At 62.5% G+C, this 21,985-nt stretch overlaps 2 protein-coding genes across 10 annotated transcripts in view; one reads left to right on the top strand and one right to left on the bottom strand.

Annotated features, from left to right (window-relative positions):
• ANKMY1 (ankyrin repeat and MYND domain containing 1) overlaps positions 1-1,958 on the top strand; it is a 43,608-nt gene extending 41,650 nt beyond the window's left edge. For all 9 annotated transcript variants that reach the window (XM_082689759.1, XM_082689761.1, XM_082689752.1 and 6 more), the window contains one exon: positions 695-1,958. In XM_082689759.1, coding sequence (XP_082545885.1) covers positions 695-831 — 137 coding nt within the window. In that variant the 3' untranslated portion in view covers positions 832-1,958. The remainder of the gene's footprint in view (positions 1-694) is intronic.
• The window catches only part of GPC1 (glypican 1), a 28,802-nt gene continuing 8,398 nt past the window's right edge, over positions 1,582-21,985 (bottom strand). The window contains exons 2-9 of the mRNA XM_082689768.1: positions 8,410-8,568; positions 6,510-6,901; positions 5,685-5,850; positions 4,831-4,961; positions 4,625-4,744; positions 4,398-4,531; positions 3,872-4,047; positions 1,582-3,558 (exon numbers count right to left, since the gene is read on the bottom strand). Of these exons, the coding sequence (XP_082545894.1) occupies positions 3,326-3,558; positions 3,872-4,047; positions 4,398-4,531; positions 4,625-4,744; positions 4,831-4,961; positions 5,685-5,850; positions 6,510-6,901; positions 8,410-8,568 (1,511 nt within the window). The 3' untranslated portion in view covers positions 1,582-3,325. The remainder of the gene's footprint in view (positions 3,559-3,871; positions 4,048-4,397; positions 4,532-4,624; positions 4,745-4,830; positions 4,962-5,684; positions 5,851-6,509; positions 6,902-8,409; positions 8,569-21,985) is intronic.

Below are 21,985 nucleotides of genomic sequence, written 5' to 3' on the forward strand. Positions count from 1 at the left end.
AAAACCAGACATTTCCTGGTGTATCCTCCCAGGGCTCATGCTTGATTGGGACAGTCTGTCTGGTTCCCACTGCTGCTGCTGTGTGGTTTGAGGCTCCTGAGAGGTTCCTGGCTGCCTCGCTTCTTTGCCTTCCGGGATCGGGCCCGGAAATGGGTTTCTGCTAGAAACCCTGCAGAGTCCTGCTCGAATTTTCAGGCCCCGCAAAGGAAGGAGGGAAACATTTCCTTTCACCAAGGTTGCCCGTCACTGGGTCCTGTCCATCCGTGTCCCGTCACCAGCCCTACACCCACCCCCACCTTTGACAGATTGGACCTGTGACTTGCCACCTATCTTGTTTCCCGCAGGAGCACGGGCCCCCAGTTCCAATCCTTCCTCGTTCACTAGGAGATCTGTTGTCTACCCTGAACTAGAGCTAGCCCTTTGATTATACGTGCAATTTCTGGCCGGAGGGCTTGTCTCCAGGTAAAGGCTTCCCACGTGTGTGTGCATGCGGAGCCCCGCGCCGGCCTGCCCACTGGAGAGGCTGGCTGCTCTCGGCCACCAGCAGAGGCTGGTCCTCGTGTCTGCGGCTTCCTGGCTGTCTCCAGGGGAATGAATTGGGACCCAGAGCCAGGGAGAGGCCTCTCCCTGACCTGGTCCCCACCTGCCCCTGGCTGGTGCTGGAAGCCCTTCTCATTTTGTCCTTCCCCCACAGGGAAAACAGAATTAGCTGTGTTCGCAAAGAACTTTCAGAAGTCCTCAAAACACCTGGGCAAGAAGGCAAGCCAGAAGCCTGAGCCCCCAAAGCCACCAGGCCGGCTGAAAAACTACTCCACATACAACCAGGAATGAGTGTCTGGTGATCCACGTGTTCCATGAACTCTGGAGGCTGTGTCCCAGCTCGCCCAGGGAGGGAGGCTGTCCCCCCACCCCCACCCACTGGGAGGAGTTGGACCACCCTGCCATCCCCTGGTCGCTGCTGGGCCACAAGGAGCCGCAAGCCCTGGAAAAGCCTCAGTTTTCCCTCCCAGGGCACGCCACCCCCAACCCCTGCACAGGCGAGCGGGGTCCTGGCCATAGACTCCTCGGCACATAGGCCCAGGGAGGAGAGGCTGTGCAGGGCGTTTCCAGGCAGACTAGCATGGCCGCAGTTCCCAAATAAAGTGACCTTGCGGCAGCTCTTGCTTCTGGGCAGAGGGGCACCCTAGGGGGTAGGGTGGGGCTGGCAGCTTTGCCCTGGGTGCGGGCCCTGGGGACAGACTGGACCATCAGGATGTCCAGTCAGGCCTGGCATCAGAACCACGCAGTCCCCACGCTCTGGCCTCCTGGGTGTCTCGGAGGCTACTTGGAGGAACTGGAAGCTTCCCAGGGCTGGTGAAAGGATGGGAGTCCAGAGCAGAGAAGTAGACAGCAGGTGGGCTCTGGCCTCCTCCTTCTCTCAGACACCGTGTGGGCCCAGGGTGGGACGGGGAGACCCAGACCAGGGGTGCTGTCTGGGCGCCAAGAACCCCTTCCACATGTCCTTAGTCATGTCCTGCTGTGTGAGGCCCGGGTACACGCACCCGCCCAAGCTGTGCAGGAGGGGTCCGCAGCAGCCACACAAGCTCTCCAACCTTTTATTCGTACAAGGACTCAAGAGCATAGGACGCCAGTTGACACCGTGCAGCAGGACACAGCAGGCCTGGCTACCGCCTGGCTGGGGACTGTGCTGGGCCGCCCCAGCAGGGAGACATACAGTGTAGGCCCCCGACGGGACGGCCATGTGCAGCCACATGCTGCCATCCAGGCACGCAGGCAGCTACCACCCCAGAGACCCTGAGAGTCCAGCTGGCCCTCACCTACAGGGAAGGAGACCCCAGGCCCTGCCCCCCAGCCTGGCATGAGCAGGGTTACTGTGGGGTGGGAGTTCCTGTGGGAGTGTGCTGCCCGGTGGGGCACAGGCTGGGGGCCCTGGCCAGCGTGGGAGGTGAGGCAAAGCAGCGCTAAGTGGCCTTGTCGGGCCCTGGTGCTGGTTAGGACTGCTGTCCCTGGCCACAGTGGCTCAGCATCCCACAGACCCTCGAGGGTCCTCTTGCCTGAGCCCTTATCCGGCGGGGTCCAGCCCCCTCCCCAGGGCCCAGGGCAGCTAGGGCCAGGAAGGGAGGGGGGTCGGTCCTGAGCCTGGGGAGGGCCTGGACAGCCCGAGTGAGCAGGGGTGGCCCCCAGGTCCGGGAACCCCCAGCCCTTCCAAGCTCTGGGAGGAGGAGCTGAAAAGCAGCTCTGAGTGAACAGATGGAAAGCGTCTGTGAATGTACGTTTGGAAAAGCCCTTAACTATCAAAGCCCCCCAGGGCCCTACAGCTGGCGGGTCAGGAGGGACCCAGGTGGCCCTCTGGCTCGCAGGGTCAGACCCCCTGGCCGAGCTGAAGTTTCACTGGCCACCCAGATCCTCTGGCCAGGTGTAGCCTCCAGCACTGCCTGCATCACCCCAAGCATGGGGTCCTGGGTTGGTGGTGATAAGGCAGGAGCATGGGCAGGCAGGCCCTCTGCACAGTCATGGGGCCCTGTGTTCAAGGGGGTGCCCATGTCTGCGGAGGGCCTAGCCTGCTCTCCTGGGGAGGCCAGGATCAGCACCCCCAGCCCTGCACGCAGGTCTCCCAATGCCCAGAGGGGGTGAGGCTGTGCCCATGGCGGCCCCTGTGCACCCCAGGCCTTTGCAGCTAGTCCTTGGAGAGAATGAGGTCCGCATGGACAGTCAGCAAGGGTTCCAGCCCAGGTAGAACTCTCCTGGAGGCTGAGGGGCTCGGCAGATGTGTGTGTGTGTGTATGTGAGATCACGGGGGCCTGGCTGAGTCGGAAGGTTCATGCATAATCTCAGAGGTCCGCTCGCCCCTAAATGGCAGACACCCTGCTGCCCTCCCGGGGATCCTGAGGCGCCCAGGGCTGGACCTCGGTTTCTGACACCTGGAGCCCAAAGTTCTCCATGGGAAGAGGCAGGAGAGGAAGGCACAGGCTCGCTCTCTCCAGCGGGATGCTGCTCAGGGAGCTGGGGGGAGAGGCGCAGGTGGGCAGGCGGGAGGTGGCCACCGGCATCCCCCAGGTCCCTGAAATACATGGCTTTTGGGGACATTGTTCCTGGCTGACCTGAGGGCCTCCTACAAAACTAAAAGCCAGGGTGGCCAGTGGAGCCAGGAGGGAGGGCCAGCGCCCTTGTCCCCCACCCCCTCCAGTGCAGTCACAGAGCCGGGGTCCCTCACTGTCCCTCCCTGTCCTGCCCTGGGGCCTCTAGGCCGTGGAGAATTAAATATCATCTGTTCTGCGTTTTGGCAAAGTCAGTTCTTGGCCTCGGTCCCTGGGGCCTGGGGCAGTTACCGCCACGTGGGGCTGGCAGCTGAGAGGACCAGGGTGAGGAGCAGCAGCAGCAGGGACACGCAGGGCTGGGGGCAGCTTGCAGCCGCCGTCTTCTGGCCCTCCCGTTCTGACAGGCCGGGGAGGGCATGAGTCAGGGTCGTCCGTGAGTTGGAGCTCTTCTTGCTGACCCTCCGGTCACAGAGGTCATCTGGGCAGCTATCACCACTGCCCGAGCCACTGCTGTCGTCACCTGGGGAGGAGAGGATGCTAGTAGGCCCGCCCTGCCATGGACCCTGAGCACCGGGGACCCAGAGCCCAGCCTCCCGACATGGGGGCCTCCCGTGTTCCACCTGGACCTGTCAAGGCCAGATGGACGTCCTAGCCAGGCAGCTGTGCTTGGGGATATGGGTGTCTGTGTGTGTGTGGGGGGTGCCTGGTGTCCATGCCCAGGGAGCAGCAGCAACCAGAGCCACCATGTGGGCCCAGGGGCTGGGAGGGTCCCTGCTCTGTGCCCTTCCCACACACCACCCTGTGGCTCCCAGTTCCTGGGGCCCTGCCCTCACTGGCGTCCTGGAAGTCCACGTCGTTGCCACTGTAGGCGCCGCGAAGCCGATTGGTCATGACCTTCAGCTGCATGATCTGTTGGCGGACGGTCATGTCAGGTTTGGTGATGTCCACCTCCACCTCGGGGTTGTTGATCTGATTGGCCAGGCCATCGCCCATCACTTCTGGGAGGTACCTGGAACGGCCGAGGACAGGCCCTGGGTCACTGCCTGCTCCCTGCAATGGGGTGCTACTCCAGCATGCCCTCCCACTTCCTCTCCTCCTGTCCAGGTGCTGGCAAGCTTGAGACCCCCCACAGCCTGTCAGGGGCTGCCAGGAGCCCACAGAGTGTGGTGTGGATGCACCGAGTGGGGCGCACACCACCGGGGGCTGGCCTAGGCCCTTGTCTAGGCTTCCCGTGTCCCACTGTGTGCCCGGCATCAGGCATGGCCCTGTGCACATAGCACTTGGTGACATAGGCCAGATGAGGGGCCTGGGTGAGGCTTCTGAGGCCAGCTGGCCTATGGGCAGCTGGGCAGCACCCACCTGCCTTTGGCCATGCCGTTCCAGCAGCGGTCATCACTGGCACTGCTCATGGCCAACTTCTCGCTGCACAACACACCAGGGAGGCTGATCCAGAAGTCTTGGGCATCCCGGAGCTGCACCTTGGCCTCCGAGACCTGCAGGGCAGCGGCCAGGCCATGGGGCACCCTGCTCAGCCTGCCCTCCCGTCCCCTGCCCACCCCAGGCCTGGCCAGCTGAGGGCTGCTCACCAGCTTCTCCAGTGCACCAGTGGGAGGCTTCTCCTGTAATACCAGCTTGCCCAGGTGCCGCTTCTCCTCGGGCCCAGAGCCCTGGGGGTTCACCTTGGGGTTCCCACAACCCTGGATGACCTGGGGGAAGACCATGGGGGTCCTGGAGGGGCACAAGGCCAACTCTGGGCTGCCCCGCCATGCCCGCTGCACCTGCCTGCCCATACCTTGGCCGTGAGTATGTCCTTGTTGTCCTGGAGGGCGTTGATGGCTTCTGCCAGCCACAAATGCACGTTGCCGATGACACTCTCTGCTCCCGAGGGGCCCCAGAACTTGTCGGTGATGAGCACCATGGAATCTGGCCCAAGTGTGAACACACGCACAGAGAGTGTTTTGTAAATATGCACGCTAGCTACCTCATGTCAACATGCTAGCTCATGCACGTGCTGACACACACGCATGCCGGCCCACAGGTGTGTCCGCTCACGAACATGTTAGCTCTTATGTGTGCTGGCAGGTGCACACAACATGTATATGGAACCTCACATGTGTGCTGGCACGAACTGCACTGGCCCACCATGTGCCCATGCCAGCTGATATGTGCTCAGACCACATCCTAACACGCACATGTGAGCACACGTCAGCACACATGTGTGGGTTAGCCACGCCAGCACATGTTAGGGCGTACACCGGCTGGCATCTGGGTCTGCTGGTGCACCTCCCGTCAGCCACGTCTGCGCACACATGCAAATGTGCACGAGTGTCAGCCCACTAGGTGTGCCACACGTGCATGTTAGTTCAGGCATGGGTGCCCTGTCCTAGGTCACAGGTGTGTTGTATGTGTGCACAGCGGGGCACTTGCTCGGGGGGGGGGGGGAAGGGAGGATGGGGAGCCATGACCCCAGAGGGCTGCATGCCAGGTAGCAGTTGGAGTCATGCTCTGTTCCGAATGGCCTCCCCATCCCATGACTCCGGGCCCCTCCCCCTCCCAGGGCCATGGCCCACACTCCAGAGGGCGGGCTGGCTGTGTCCCTGCACCTGCAGACCCCTTCTCTGGCGCGTGGCGGTGGGGACGGCTCACCCAGAAGGTTCCTCCATTCGGCATCGAGGTCGGCCTGGTTGGCCAGGCAACCCTTGAGCACGTTGCGGCAGTAGTCAGGGCAGGGCCGGGCGCCAGGGACCCCCAGACAAGGTGCGCAGTATGCCAGCTTCATGACGGCCCTCGTGCACTCCGGGCCCAGAGGCACCTGGGGAGGCAAGGCCGCCTGAGCCCCGCCTGACAGCTGGCCATGTCCAGCCCTCCAAGGAGCCCCAGGGTGGAGGGCTCGGGACAGAAGTCAGGAGGCTGCAGCTCAGCCCCAACCTGTCTTGGAGACCCTGTCTCATCTCAGAGGGTCAAGCAGGCTCCCAGGAGTCGGGCCATCCTCCTCACTGCAGCCATCCCAGCGTGCGAGTCCCTGGAACAGCACTGTTCCCGAGCCTCACGAGAAGTGTGTGCGCCTCCCCTCCATGCTGATGAGGGGACAGGGGCTTGGCTGGGAAGGGGACTCGCTAAGGACTCCAGCTTGAGAGGGAGGTGGCTCACGCCCAGGGCTTTGTGGGTCTGACTCGGGCTGCCTCTTGGTCCTGGCCCTCAAGGCCTCAGGCCCAGCCTGTTCTGGTGTCCCGACGTTGCCCACCCCACTTCCCTGCTCCCGTCCACCCGACCCCTGCGGTTGGCTCAGCATCCAGCTCCCTGTTTTTCTCCCCGCCACCCCATCCTGCTTGGGACCCAGCCCAACAGAGGAGGGACTGCTGCCTACATCAGAGCTCTGTGCCCGGATGGCATGCGGGATGGAACCACTGTCTGCAAGCCTAGGGCAGAGGGACTGGGGGTGGGGCTGGGAGGCGGGGCCGCTGTGCGCACCTGGGCCACCTTCCGTACCACGTCGCCGGCCACGCCCAGGCCCTGCACGAAGGCTCGAGCAGCCACGAAGGCGCGGGTGGCGCGCAGGCGCAGTTCGCGAGGGGCTTCCCCAAAGGGCCGCAGCGCGTCGGCCTGCTTGCCCAGGCAGTCCAGGTAGTCGTCGGGGAGGAGCAGCTGTGGGTGCAGCTGCCGGAAGAGGCGCTCCAGCAGGCGGGCCCAGAACTCTGCCAGCGTGTCCTCCAGGTGCAGGTTGGCGCCGCGGTAGTAGAGGCGCAATTCGGCGTACAGGTCCCGGAAGGCCCTGGAGCTCTGCGCGTACAGCTCGCCCAAGGTGCCAGGGAAGGCATCCTGCAGCGCCCGCTCCGACTCGTTCAGCAGGTGCTGGAAGTGATCTGGGCCCGGGGAAGTGGGTGTGAGGCCTCCCAGGGTCTCCTGGCCCCCTGCCCACTCCCCAAGACTTGGCGGAGCCGGATTCCTGGGGGCGGGGGGGCTCTGCCCAGCATCCCCAATACTCTGGGAGAATCAGAGCCCAGGCTGTGGAGGCCGGAAGGGCCCTGGGTGCCCCAGGACTCTCAGACCTCCCCCCTCCTCAATGGCCTGGGGTGCAAAAGCCTGCCTGGGGGTCCCTCCTGGGCCTCAGGGCCTCCAAGTGGGACTCCAGTTGACATTTTGAGGCTGGACACAGACACCGGGTGCTTCAGTGACCTACTGGGATCACCTGTAAGGTGGGTCCTGAGCTGGGAGTGGGATCCACCTCCATTCTGCCGGCTGCCCCCTGCACTGCCTCCAACCCCCATGTGTCTGGCTGTCCTCTTTCTCTTAGATGCTCTCCCTTGGGTTCCATAAACCTCAGCTCTTGGCCTGCCCCCAGAAGTTGGCCTGCCTGATGGCCCAGGGAGGGTCTCCTGCCACTTTTGGGATTTGCTCAGGACCTGGAAAGGTGTGCTGAAGCCCTCTGGGGGAGAGCAGGGCATAAGCCTGTGCAGCAGACCTCCATGGTTTTGGGGAAATGCCCCTGCACCCTAAGTGTCCCGAATGGGACCCCCAAGAGCTCCCACCTCCGGCAGGGATAAGCAGAGTCTGTAACCACACAGACCCTCCACTCAGACTTGTCTCTGAGAGTTATGGCCACCCTCCCCGCACAGGCCCTGGGACCCTGGGCAGGCTCCCCTACATCTACCCCCATCCTCCAAGGCCTTGGGCTGTTGGGCTAGCTGGGGCAAGAGATCCTCCATAGCACCACAGGTGGGAGTGGGCGGCTCCTGACCAGGCTGTGGAAGGGTGAGCAGGGGTTCAGGGACTGAGATCATGGACCTCAATGCCTCTTGGGACTGCCTGGTGACTACAGACACAAACTCTCCCTCTTCTGTCCGCTCAGGCTCTCCCAGAGCACCTTTCCACTCCAGTTAGACTTTAGATTACTTCCTGGGGGCCCCACCCCAGCTCCCACCTCGTTCCCCTGAGGTGACCACTGTGGGCATCGTCATACCAGCCAGCTCCGTGTTGTCTCGGGCACTTGCTCTCTGTCTGGACCTGGTGTGAGACCTGGTGAGAGTCTCTCAACCACCCAGCTGCTGCCCTGGAGACAGGAAGGCCACACCCAGGGCCCCAACCACCTCTTGCTCCCATAGCAGGGCAGCCCCAGCCTCAGTCCCCTGTCCCGGCTCTGCACCACCAGTGGCCGGGGCAAGGCCTGTCCCTGTCTGCTGGTGACAAGGAGGCACTTCTAGAGCAAGAAGGTCCCCACTGAGGGGCTGGGCCTGGTCTCCCCAAATGGACACGTGTACTGCTGTGCACACCACAGGATGCACGAGGAGGCTTGCACACAGCCTTCTGCTCCTGCCTCGCCCGGAAAGCTGCCCTCGTGCCCAGGTTCCCCCAAGCCCAGGGGCCTGCTCACCATCGAAGCTCTGCAGCTGGGTGGCAAACGTGGTCTGCAGGGCGCGTCCGCTGTCCAGGAGGGCGGCCTCTAGCTCAGCACGGCTGCGGTTGGCCAGCTTCTCCTCCATCTCGCTGGTACAGCAGGTGTAGCCCTGGGGGCAGACCCTCAGGTGCTCTCCTGTGGGGAGGGGCTGCTGTGAGGGAGAGGAGGGACCCCAGAGGCTGGGCAGACCCTGTAATGGGACACAGCTCCAGCGGGGGCCTGGGTTGATCATGCAGTCCCCAGCACAGGACACAGGAGTGGGGCTGCCCTCTGTGTATGGCCTCCAGGCCCTTGGGGGCAAAGCCAGCAGGGGTGGCATAAAGCAGGGGTGCAGGAGGCTGAGCCCTAGGGCTGGAATGTCCACTGTCCTCCCAGCCCCTGAATGACCCCCGCTGCCACCACACAGGTGAGGCAGACCATCCCGGGGGGCCTGGCACAGCTCAGGACATGTGTGTCCTAGCACAGAACGGCCTCCGGGCCCTGGGTCTGTGCAGAGGGGTGGACTGCCAGACTGCGGGCTCCCCAGGGCAAGCTTCCAGGCCTGCAGGGTGCCCTTGGCCTGGGCTGAGGATGGGGGGGAAGGGCTCCCCCCACCACGAAGGGCAGGGCAGGACCATGAGAGCCTCCTCCTACCCCCAGTCCAGAGGTGCACAGTCCCAGTGAGGGCTGCAGGCCTGAGTGGGGCTACTGACTGGGGGGTGGGGTGCCTGGTGAGGAGTGGTCCTGCACGTGAGGGGCCTGGACATACCTGGGTCCCCATCATGTGTGCGCCCCTTCCTCTGTCACCAAAGCCCTCCTCACCCCTTAATCTCCCAGCAGTGCACCACCCACGCTCTTTCCTGGGGGCAGGGCCAGAGGCTCAGTGCACACAGCCCTGCGGACACACCCACTGTGGAGCTGTGCAGAGAGGTGTGTGGGCCACACAGCAGGAGCCTTTGAAAATGTGGCGGGGCCAGTGTTAACAACCACGGCGATCCTGAGGTGGGTGCTGGGACCCCATCTTACAGACCAGGAAACAGGCTGGTGGAGACTCGGGTTTCCTGTCCAGTCCATGCTATGCCGCGAGGAGCCAAGTAGCTCCGTCAGGCTGCCTGCTGTCAGGCCCCCAGACCCCTCCACTCCCCTCCCCACCTTACTGGCGTGGTTCTGGCCCCAAGGCTGTGGAGGAGGCTGGGCCCCGAGTGGAGGCAGCAGTTTAACCTGAACAGGGTCTGTGGAAGGCTCACCCTGTGCACTGTTGTGGGGGGCTGGATCAGCCTGGGCAGAGCCCTGGGGGTCCCAAGGCTGACCCGAGGGCTGGGGGGCTCCCAGGTGACCCTTGGAGGAGGGTGAGCAGCCCCGGCAGGAGGCCTGGAGGGCACAGGCAGCTTCCAGCAGAAGCTTGGCGCGGGGGGGGGGGGGGGGGGGGGGGGGGGGGGGAGAGAGACAAAGGTAATTATCCTGAGGCTGATATATCCTAAAGAGTCGGTGGGAACCACGAGGTCAGACGGGCAGGAGTGTCTTGGTCTCCCACGCTCACTCACACAAGCCTGGGCTGGGTAAGCAGCGAACAAAACAGAGCGGCCGTGTACACGCCGTGTGCCGACCGTGTGCCCTGTGATGCTGCACGGGCTGAAGGCCCCTGCACACTGGGTGGAACTGGAGGGAGGATGTCAGAGGTGCCTGGAGGAGACCACTCAGATACAGCGGGGGAGGGGAGGTTTGGGGGTGTGGAGGTGGAGGGAGAAGGCCAGTCTCTCCTTCTTCCCCTTCCCACATGGGCCCTGAGCAGTCCCACTCCCCAGACCCCAGGTGCCCTCAGCTCTCAAACACCTGCACCCTGCAGTGGCTGCCCGTCTGGGGAACCACCACCCTTGCTCCCAGGGCCTGGAAGTGATGCTAGCGTGTGTATCTGAGGGGGGCTCTGGCCCCCACCTTGGGATAGGGCTGAGGGGGTGTGACAGTTGGGGGTCTGAGACCTGACCCCCGGGGTGAATTAGGGCTTTCAGGGCCACCTGGGGTCAAGGGTCGGAGACTGGCTCCCCAGGGCCTGAGAGCAAGGAGGCACCCACCCACATTCCTGCACCCCTTATGAGGGCTGGGTGGGCAGATGCCTCCAGGCAGGAAGGGCTGGACCCAAGAACGCCTCCCATCACTCTGTCTTGGGGCCTTTGCTGATTCGTGGTGTGGCCCTGGACCCTTGTCAGCAGGTGGCAGGACGCTGGGCAGGATGAGGGTCCTCTTTATGGGGCTCCCCGTGCACGAAATGGCAGAAAGCTGAGCTCCTGTCACAGCATCCTCTCTCAGGATCCTCTCAGGATCCTCTGCATACCAAGGTCTAGGCGGGCTGGGGGGTAAACTGGGGGCGTGCCCTGGGATGGGGGCAGGTGCCAGCCTGGGCTCTGCTGCACTGGGCACTCGGGCTGGCTGGGTGGGCACAGGCTGCCAAAGCGAGAAAGCACTGGAAGGCCATAGGGATGGACAACATCCATGACTGGCTGCCCTCCAGTACCCTGGGGCAACCGACCAGCTCCCTGAACCTGTTAGCACATGTGGACAGCAGAGAGACGGGGCTGCAGAGGAAACCTGGGGAGACACAGGGATCACCCCCCCATACACCCTGTGGGCAGACTCTGAGTGGGCCCCTGGGCACTGCCAGCATAGCTACCACTCTCACCCCAGCAACCTCAACGGAGCCTCCCCAGCCCTGCCTGGCCACCTCGTCCAGCCGCCCGGTGGCCCGCGCCGTTCCGGCTACCCCAGCACAGCCCCCGTCCCTCCCTCCCTCCTCGGACACACGGGAGTGAAGACACGGAGCCAGAGCCCGGGCGCCGGCCTGAGGCCCCGGGCAGGCTGGGCCGAGGCGGCCCCCAAGCCGGCTGCAGGGCGGATGCAGAGGCTGGTGCAACAGTGACAGTCAGGATGCAGAGTTCTGTGCTTCCCTCCTGCCCACTCTCGCCCAGCTCGGCCTAGTGTGCATATCACTGATAACCCTGGACGTCAGCCAGATGGACGTGGGTTCTGCAGGGCACCCCCTGCACCCCCCCCAAAAAAAGCAAGCCTGCGCCTCCTGGTCTCCTGGTCAGAGCCAACTTTTGCCGGGGTGGTGGGCTGCCAGGAGCGAAAATGAGCTCCCTGCCCCTGGCAGTGTGCAAATCCCACTGGTGGCATTCTGTACTCTGTCATTCCAGACCCTCTGCTCCCAAACCCCCACCTCTCCTCTCCGCTCAATACCTGCAGAGGAAGGAAGGCTTGCCCAGGAGGGAGGGAATGCTCCCCCCCGCCCTGGGAGGCATCGGCGGGTCCACTCTTCCCACTGACCCCTCCCCCAGCTGGCCAGCGACCATCCCTCCTTTCTCCCTCAGTTGCTTTGCTGTTTTTGCAAAAGCTGGGCACAGCCTTCCCTAGTTTGTGGGACATTTCCTCCCATGGGTGATCTAATTTTGGGGGGAGAAAGGGAGGAGGACGGTTCATTCCTCATGCGATTCCCTGTGGCACTGCTCCTCCAGGCCCTGCCCCTGAATTCCAAGATGCCCTCTGATCCTGCTCCTCAGGGTTAAGATCTTACACCTACTTCCCTAACCCCATCAGCAATGGCTTCTCTTCCTCAGCAGCAGACCACCTATGTCCATCTTCTCACCTCCAGACCCAGACTTGCTTGGGTCACCCCAGATCCTTGACTTCTCTTCACTAAGCCCCTACCAGTCTGGGGCTCCAAACATCTTTAGGGCCCACACCCTCCTGCCACCTGCTGAGCCCCACTGTCCTGTCTTAGCAGCCTCCCAAGAGCATCCCCACCCAGCAGCCACCCTTGCCAGCACTGTCACCCCAACGCTTTAGCCCAAGACCCTCACCCCAACAGTGCACATTCTGTCCAGTGCTGGACACAGACCTCATGTGTCCAGGCCACGCCTGGCAGCCACCTGTGGCTGGTGGCGCTAGAGCCCTCCCAAGGAGACTGCAGAGGGAAGGTGGCGCCATGCCAAGCCCATCTCTCCAGAAGCTTCTAAGGCTCACACAAGAGTATGCAGCCTGCTGCTCAACCTGTCTTTAAAGCGACATCCCAAAGACTGCACCAACCGACCCAGCCATCACTAGCACACTGATTCCCTGTCGACAGTTTGCCTGCACTGGCCGCACTGGGGCTGAGACACGGTTGTATGGACAGCCCCAGGTACCAGGACACACCATATGAGAGGCCCAGGTCTGGAAGAGCAGGAAGGGCACTGCTTCCCCACCTCTTTCCTTAGTTCTGGACCCTCCATCGGGCCTTGCTGGCAGGCCAGGGGTAGCCAGGTAGAGAAGGCTTTCCTAAGCAGTACTCTTTTTGGACCACTGCCCCCTGCCCACTCCTGTTCCCAGCTGCCATCCAGCCCCGGTGGCCACGGGGTCCCCCTGGCATGGCCACCAGCCTGCTGGGGGTGGGAGGCACTGAGCACACAGAGGAAGGTTCCTTGGTCATTGTCCACACAGGAGCTCCAGGCCTTCCTCTCTCACCCTTCCGTCCAGAAGCTTCTGCCCCTGACTGGTTCCTGAAAGAGGGCCACACTTATCATCCGGGAAGGGTGGCCTCGGACCCCCCTTGCAGAGGACATTTCAACCTCAACCTCTTACCCTCCCTCCTAACACATCAACAGCAGCTGTAACCCCTCCTGCCTTCTCTGACCCAGCCTGCTTCTCTACCCCTCACCCACCACCCAAAGCCCCCCCCCCCAGGCAAACGACAGCGTCACCAAGGAGCCCTCTGTCACTTCCACCACGCACTAGGACCCAAAGCCGAGGGGGCATCGCTGCCAACACTTCTTCCCTTGGTGGGTGGGAGGGGTCTGCCCCCAGGCCTGCAAGGGGCTGCTTCGCAGGTGGTGGAACAAAGGCTGGGCGCCTGGGTGCCCTGGACAGTCGCCGTTGGCCCCTGCAGAGTCCTGCGCCGTGGGGCAAGAGCCACAGCTAGCGGGCAGTGTGGAGATGCACAGGCACCCCGCAGCACCGCGGGGACTGGGCGCTGGTGCAGTGGGCGCCGCGGGCCCAGGGGGTGCGGGGGCTGCAGCAGGCAGGCAGGGAGACAGAGAGCAGTAGGGGGGCCACGCGGGGGGAGGGGAGGGCTGCGGCAGGCGGGGCAGGGTGGGGGTGGGGGAGGAGGGCAAGCGATTGGCGGGGAAGGGGCTTGCCGCAGAGGGCGCGGCAGCAGAGGGGACTCCTGGGGGCTGAGGCAAGCGAAGGGGAGGGGGATGGGTTTGACGGAAGAGGAAGGGGGGCTTGCTGCAGGAAGGGGGCTGCGGCAGGCGCTGGGAAGCACAGGAAGGGATGGGGGTGGGGAGGGGTGTTAGGATGCTGCAGGGCAACGGGCAGAGAGGGACCTGGGGAAGGAGAGATGGGGAACTGGAGGGGAGAAGAGGTGGGGTGGTGCTGGGTGCGGTGGTGGTGATGGGGTGGGCATGGAGACTGGCAATGGGGCTCCTGATGGGAAGAGGTGGAGAAGGGGATGGGATGTGGAGGAGGGCCCCCATGCGCTTGTGGTGGGGATGAGGGTAGGCGCAGGATGGACAGAAAATGCGGCCAAGGCGGTGGTGATGGGGGACAGGGGTGGGGATGAGGATGTCAAGGTGGAGGGAGTGAAGGTAAGGGTGGCAAGCCTGAGGATGGGGATGCAGGTGGGGGGGGGGGAGATGGAGATGGCTTGGGGCAGACGGCTGGCTGGAGACCCAGCCTGGATCCCAGCCCCGCAGACGCCACCCGCGCTGTAGCCCGAGAGCCCTGCGTGGCGGTGGCGGCGGCTCCAGCGGCGGCATCCCAGGCTGCGGGTGGCGGTGACGCTCCGGGCGGCGCGCGACTCCGGGTGCGGGCGCGTGGGGGCCTGGGGACCCGGCCGGGGGAAGGAGCAGGAGCAGACCGGGCCGGAGGGTTCGGAGGAGGCGCGGGCGGACAGGAGCCGGGGAGGAGCTGCGGCTACCGCGGCCCCGGCAGCCCCGCCACCGCACTGGCGCGCACGGCGAGGGCGGTGGCTCCAGGCGCGGGGACGCGCCTCCTCCCGCAGCCCCCGCCCCGCCGCACTCGGCACCGCCCCGTCTCCCAGGAACCCGCGGGCCGCCTGCCCGCGCCCCCCGCGTCCCGCAGCCCCCTAGCTCCCCGCGGCGCGGCCCCTCCCGGAGAGGGATCCCCAGCTCCAGCCGGGAAGACGGAATCGGCCCTTGCAGCACAGCCAGCGCAGGCCTGGGGCTCATGGCTCAGGGGCCAGCGCCCACGCCAGGAGGCTGACGGGGGTCTTGTTGGGGCGGGGTGTCAGGTTTTTCCCTGGGGATGGAGAATGACAGCTGACCACCTGGGAACCCCTCTCCTGCCGACAGCGGCCAGATCCCCAATGCTTCCTGGGTACTCAAAGCCACCATCAGTTACCCCACATCCCCTACCTAACCCTCTCCAGTCCCCCAGTCTCTCACCTGGGTGACCTCAGCCACCATCCCCACTGCTGATGTCCTTCCCCTAGGAAACAGTAAACCTGGCCTGGGTACACAGTCCACCAGCCCAGCCCCTACCTTCTCCCTGGGTGCTGTCCCACACTGGTGCCTCTCCCTTCCTCCCAGAACACCAGGATACCTCTCACCAGTATCCTCTACTCCCTGGAGCCCTGCCCTGGTCCTGCTTGCCCCTGGCCACCACTCCCCCAGGAGAACACCACCCTTGCACCCACCCAGGCCAGGCTCCTCTCAGCAGCGTGGCTGTGCCCCTGTCAGCCAGCCAGCCCGTGGGGACATGTGCCTGGCAAGCAACTCTTGATCCAAGTCCTCTCTCTAAGGCCTCGGCATCTCCGAGCCCCAGAAGCAGGGGGGGTTCAGAGGTAACTCGCAAGGCTGCTCTCTGTGCTGCCTGCTTCCTGCTTGAGGACCTCCTGGGCAGGCCACCCTGCCAGTGGCCACCAGGCTTGGGGGTACCTTGGCAAGGCAGTGGGCCTCAATCACGCGGTCACAGCTCTGGGTGAGAGGATGGGCCCCCTCCAAGTAGCCTCCCCAGAATTTAGCTTCAAGGTTCCCAGCTCATGCTATGGCCTCAGAACAAATCAGGATGAAGGTGACCCTGGCTTTGTGCTACCTAGGACCCTAGGTCTTGGCTGCAGGGCAGGGAGTGCTTAGGGCCCAGGGTTGAGTGTCCCCGGAACCTCTCCCTTCAGGCCAAAGTTAGCCCTGCTTTCTCATCCTGGGCCCAAGTTGGGCTGCAGAGAGCATTCTGGTGGGTATGTGCACATGCCAGTCCCTGCTGGGGCTGGGCAGTGGTGGGACTCTGCCTACCCTCCCTTGGGGCCTGGGCCAGCTGAGGGGCCCCTATGACAAGTCCATAGGGAACAACCTGGAACAGCAGGAGGGAACAGAGCAGCTCAGAGACCCTCTCAGCTGTGCTCCTTGCGAAGACACAGCACAGGCCCATCCATCCACTCAGTGAGTAGCCCAACATTCAGAGGTGGCAGACTCTCAGCTGCGCCAGAACCCTGAGCACACCCTCCAACTGAGGGGGCTCGTGGGGGCACACTGTGACCTGGGTCCGCTCTCAGCTCAGGCCCCATAAATACTGGGGGCTAGAAAGACAGCTGGGAAGGGACAGAAGGCTCGGCTGGTCCCCTCTGACCCAACCACTTTCCACAAAGCTTGGTAGCCATGTCCAAAGTCACAGCCAAGCTCGGCCTGGCATCCCAGCCCGTTGCCCCTACCCAGCTCATGACCTGCCACTTCCACTAACTCCAGTTCTCGGTGCCCTTCCCTCTGGCTCAGCCCTTTTCCCATGCCCACTCAGCTTGGCCTCCGGGAAGCCTTCCCCACTCCCTCGGGGCCACTGCACCTGCTCAGGCCGGCAGCCACCCTGGAGCCTTCCTCGGGTCCCAGCTGGCTGCCCTCCCAGGCAGCCGGAGTGCCACACTGCTTGCTGCTGGGAGCCTCCACTTCCCTTCTCTTGTCTCCCCGCCCAGCACCCAGGCCAGACCTGGGTCAATAAACAACTGGGCACGAGAGCCGTACAGAAGGACTCTTTGTCCAGTGCTGCCATTCAAGGCTTAACCCCAGCCAGGCCCCAGAGTGGCAGTCTCAGACTTCCCTGACCCGACCCCTCCCCAGGGGCCGCGGGACAGCCAGCAGGGTGAGTTTGCTCCCCACAAGGGCTCCCTTGTTCTGACGGAGACCCGGCCACCTTGGCGGGAGATGGAGGATGGGCCTCCCTTGCCCCCATGCGCTGTAAGACTGCCCCTGATTCCAGTCCCAGGGGGATCCCGGAGCGGGAGGGTAGAGGTGGACATGGGAGCAGGCATGCTCCACCAGCCCGGCCCGCCTTTCCCTGGGGACCCCAGTCCCGTCCCTTGGCTGCTGGGTGGCTTCCTACAGCCTGGGCAGCACCTCTGCCCGCCCTACCCTGGCTGCCCCAACGAGGGGCTGGAGACAGAGGCCAGGACACAGGTAAACAGCAATTTTAGATAACCTGCATTATTTTTTAGTATAAAAGAATCTGGCCCCGAAGAACTGAGAGCAAGGACGGGAAGGGAATCTTGCACACCCTGTTCAGAGTTGCCTTACTCCTAACAGTCAAAAGGTGGAAACAAGCTGAGTATCCACGGAGGGAGGGATACATAAAAAAGTGTGGCCCGTCCACACGACGGGATATTCCAGGACCAAGTAGGACACCTGCTATGATGTGGATGAACCTCGACCCCGAAAACGTGCTGAGGGAGAGAAGCCAGACTCGAAACAACAAATCCGGTCTGACTCCACTGAGTCCCCTGCAGTGGTCAGACCCACAGTGACACAGAGCAGAAGCATGAGCGCCAGGGGTCGGGGCGGCGGGGAGTCTGTACTTCATGGGGACAGAGTTCTAGATGGGGAAGATGAGAACATTCTGGAGACAGAGGCTGGTGACGGGTCCAGGACAGTGCGAATGCAAGTAAAGACCCTCAACTGTACACAAAATCAGCGAAAATGCAAGTAATGACCCTCAACTGTACACAAAATCAGCAAAAATGATATATTTTTTATGCACATTTTATCATCAAAAAAGCAAGCCCCCCCCATATGTGTAAAACATTTACACTAAATATATGGGGCACACTTTCACTAAAATCTTATTTGTTGTTTACTTCAAATTAAAATATTCAGGACAAACCTCTGCTGTAGGGTTACTCACTATCCCAAACACCAATTTAACTGGATAGTCGGTAGCTCTACCTGCTAAATCTGTCAGCCCTGGGGCACCTGGGTGGCTCAGTGGGTTAAGCCACTGCCTTTGGCTCGGGTCATGATCTCGGGGTCCTGGGATTGAGCCCCACATCAGGCTCTCCGCTCAGCAGGGAGCCTGTTTCTCCCTGTCTCTCTGCCTACTTGTGATCTCTGTCAAATAAATAAATGAAATCTTAAAAAAAAAAAAATCTGTCAGCCCTTCCGGGGGTGTGGGGAGAGGCCTCACGGAAGCCACACTGATTCCCTCCCTGCAACGATGGGTCACATGTCCCCCACTGGGGTCCTCAGACCCACAGCCCCAGCCTCCTCAGAGAATACTGGACCTATCCCAATGAACAAGATACCATTCTATCCATCTTACAGATGGGAAAACTGAGGCTGGGAGAGGTTTTGTGACTTGCTCAATGTTTCAGACCTGCTGCCTAATGCCACTGGCCCATAGGCCTCCCTGCCTTCATCGAGGTGGGGAAAACAGGAGCCCTGGTGCCCACCGGTGGCCTGAGAGTCCCAGGTATGGACATGAGGCCTCTGCTGGAACATGAGGGCCCAAGGGGCCTTGCTGGAGCAGGCCTGCCCATTTCTGTTGGGGGAGGGACACCTGGCTGGGTGCTCCTGCCAGCAGCACAGACCCACCACTACAGACAGTCCCCATCAGGCCCTGCTGAGCACACGGAGGGATCCCAGACCGGGGTCAGTCCAATGGCCTCCACAGAGGTGGAGCCCTGACTTCTCGTGGGTCCTGGGAGCGGGTGGGAATGTTGGGGGCCATCCCATTCCTTGGCTTTTCCTGCTCAGTTTCTCAGGGGCCAGTCAAGCTGTAAGCATGTCAGAGGAGGGTCAGGGCCTTCAGAAAGGGGGGAATTCAGGTCCCCCAGGCATCCAGCATCTTGGCCCTGCCCTGTCCAGCCCTGAGCAGCAGGCACAAGGGCACACAAAGAGGCACACATTTCTGGACAGAGGTGGGATGGTCCTGTCCAGGGCAATCCTGGAGCAGATGACCAAGGGACAGAACGAACTCCATCTCTAGACAGTGGCCACAGGGATGCTGAGAAGGCCCCACACCCTCTGGTGAGGAGTGGCCGCCTAATGCAGGCCGCCAGACTCCAGGCCCGGCTCCAGGCCAACCATGGGTGCAGGTCCTGCCGGCACCATCTCCTATCTCCCTCCAATCTTACCCAGGGCCTGCACTGATTTCTGGTGCCTCCACCCACAGTTCTCTTCTGAAAACTGGCTGCCATCCTCCAAGGCCACCCACAGTCCCTCGTCATGGGCTACCCTCCAGGATGGGGCTGGCCAGCTCTCCCCACGGTGTTCAATTACCAGTGAGCAGGGCAGGCCAGGTGGGAGGCTGGGTGGGGGAAGGAAGCAGCAGTGGGTAACTGAGTGAGGGCAGAACACTCCCCTCGAGCCTAGACCTCTGCCGCTGGCTGGGGGTCCTCCGCTTCCCACCATAGGCACCTCCCCTTCTGTGCTGCTAGAAGGCTGAACTTGGGGACAGAAGGCCTGTCTCCCTAGGGCCCTGCAGCACGGGCTCAGGCTGGGCACAAGAGGGCACTGATTCTTACAACTGCCCTGTGTGGCAGGCACTGCTATCAGCCCTCTCTTACAGAAGAGCACTGCGGGACTCAGAGAGGTTCAGGGGTTGGCTCAAGGTCACACAGTAAGTGAACGTGGAGCTGGCACTTGAACCCCAGCAGACCTGGTTTTGGGTCTCCTCTAGAGACCTGCCTCTTTCCTAACACGGTAGCCACTGGGAATGGTCACTGGATTCAAGGGACAGTGGCTCTGGGACTATGCTTGTTAGGCTAGCATGCCATCTCCCTCAGAGCCGGGCCCTTTGCCTCTTGTGTGGCATTGCTGACTTTCTGCAAAGAACCCGCTCCTCCCTTCCTCTTCTAGCTGTGGGCAGGGTGCTCTAGGACCTCCAACTGCAAGCTCTCAGCATCAGAGAAAGTGGGACCAGCGAACAGCCCAAGGCAGGGGTCCTGGAAGGGCAGCCCAGGAGGCTGGGCCCTGGGGTGTCCCATGGGGAGGGGTCTTTGCTCTACAGCCCCAGGTTGGGGGTATGACTGTAACCCCCCTGCATCTGTCTGAATTCACTTGTTCGTTGTCTTAACTTCTGACTTATAAAGGAACACCTGTCGTTGTGGCTGTGGACCTATGGCTCACGGGAGACCCCCGATTCCTGTCTGGACCTTGAGCCTGTTGCATGGTCTGTGGCTAGGTTCGGCAGGTAGAACAGCCCCAGTGTGCAGGAGGAGCTCAGGGAGCACTTGCTCAGGGATGCAGAAAGACTCAGGTTTGAATGTCCCCATCACCCGCTCCGTCCTTGCCCCCGAAGCCTTTCCCAGGTGCAGTCTCTTCTCTGTGCCCTGAGCCTCTGCGACTTTGTGCAGAAGCCTGCAGACCCCTCTACAGGTGTCTAGGAAGCAGAGGATTCTGCAGCAGATCACAAAGGCGAAGTGCCACAGCGATCAGAGGATGAGAAAACCAAGGTGTGGTGGCGCGCGTTGCAGGCCTTCCTGTGATGCGCACAACTGGGCAGCATGTCCAAGACCTGCTGGGATCGCCAAGTGGCACGGAGCTCCCCATAGCAAATGGAAAGGGCTGCAAACGCATTGGCAGCTTCTCCCGGCAACCATGTCCCAGATTCCGGGGCCCTGCCGTTGCCGTAAACACTGCATTTCGGTTAGAGGTGAGCACAGACACTCTGTCACTTTCTCGGCCACGTTCACCAACTCCTTGACTTCTTCCCCTGGGCCTCTCCCTGCACACCAGTTACGAACCCTCACCTCCAATGACCTGCCTCCACACCTGTGTTCATCCACCCCACCTCGCCCTCCTTCTACAGCCGACCCCACCACCCACCCTTCAGGGCTGTCCCGCCCTGGGCAAAGACGGTTGCCCTCGCCCCTGTGCTCCACAGGTCACTCCCTCCACCTTGCTCTGAGCTTTGCTTGAAGTGCTTCTCAGGAGGGGCTGCTAGGATTTCTGGAAGCCAACTCCTAGCTGTTCAAGAGTGTCCTGCACTTCTCAGGGTCCCTGGCCACCCCAGCCCCACCCCCTAAGACTCTGGGACAACCAAAAATACCACCTAGTAACTGCTCCTGGTCAGAAACACCACCTCGTCCTAGGCCTGGGGCTTTAGGGCTGTGTGTCTGGCCCATGGCGGCCCTCATGTCCCCCAGCACCCTCAGATGCACAGCGACAGGGAGGTCCAGTCCCTGGGTCACTTGGAGGGAGGATGCCGAGACAGCTGCAGTTATCGGGCCTGTGGCGTGGGCAGCCCGTGGCAAGCCGGGGGAGGTCAGGGAGGGTGGAGCTGAATGACAGCCTCATCCTTTTAAAATAACTCTGTTAGTCCAGTGTGTCCCATGCTCCATGACAACCGGGGGTGCGAGCAATCATCTGAGCCAAGCCTGGCAGTGGGTGGCATCATCTCTCCCCAGGGCCCGGAGGGGCCCACAGGTGGGCAGGATGGATTCCCTTGGCCCCCAGAGCCAAGGATGGGCACTCAGGGCCCCGATGTCTGAGGACACACTCAGATGTCACACACACAGCTCCCTATGGTGGCCCAAATGGCTCCACATGGCATCAGGCACCAAGGACACGCTCAGACACAGGGATGGGCCTGGATGGCTACTTGCAGGTTGGGAAGTGGGTCCTCAGGGTTGGCCTGAAGGTAGGCACTGGCCACTGAACCCCAGATTCTCTGCTGATGGGGAGGGAGCCTGGGAAGGCACCCTAGTCAGGGCCCAGCTGCCCACCAGGGAGGGAGTTGTGCTGGCCTGTCCCTCCAGGTGTTGGCAGCACTGGGGACTGACCAGCTGGGGTACAGATGAGGCTCAGATCTGGCCAGGGTCTGCAGGCTCTGGACTGCTGAGTTTGGGATGGTCTGAAGGCCCCAACTGAGTTTCTCACTAGTTTTTTGATCTTCTGGGAGGCAGAGCCCATGGCTTTTCATCATGTGTTCCAGAGACCAACAGAGGGTGAGCATACATGGATGAATGGATGGCGGAGTGGGGGTCCTTATCCCCCCACCCCACCTGGCCAGCCTCCCTTGTCCCTCACAGCGGGGCAGGGCAGGGCAGGGGGGTTCAGGCACTTGGTGCTCATCAGCATGACCAGCTCTGACCTCAGGAGGCCCTCCTGTAATCCCAGTGGTCACAAGGGCATTGACTGGGCCTCATGTGGGCCTGTAGGTTTCCTGGCCCCTTTCTCTACCAGGCCTTCCCCAGGCCTCCCTCCCTCCCCCTACCATGAAGACCAGGGCCCATCTCTCTTTGCACCTGCGGGTGCTCTGGGGCCCAAACCCCCAGCTCTCTGCACTCCTTGCACTTGGGACCACCTACCCAGCACCCATG

The sequence above is a fragment of the Mustela nivalis genome, assembly GCF_964662115.1.
Source record: "Mustela nivalis genome assembly, chromosome: 11".
Taxonomy (NCBI): Eukaryota; Metazoa; Chordata; class Mammalia; order Carnivora; family Mustelidae; genus Mustela; species Mustela nivalis.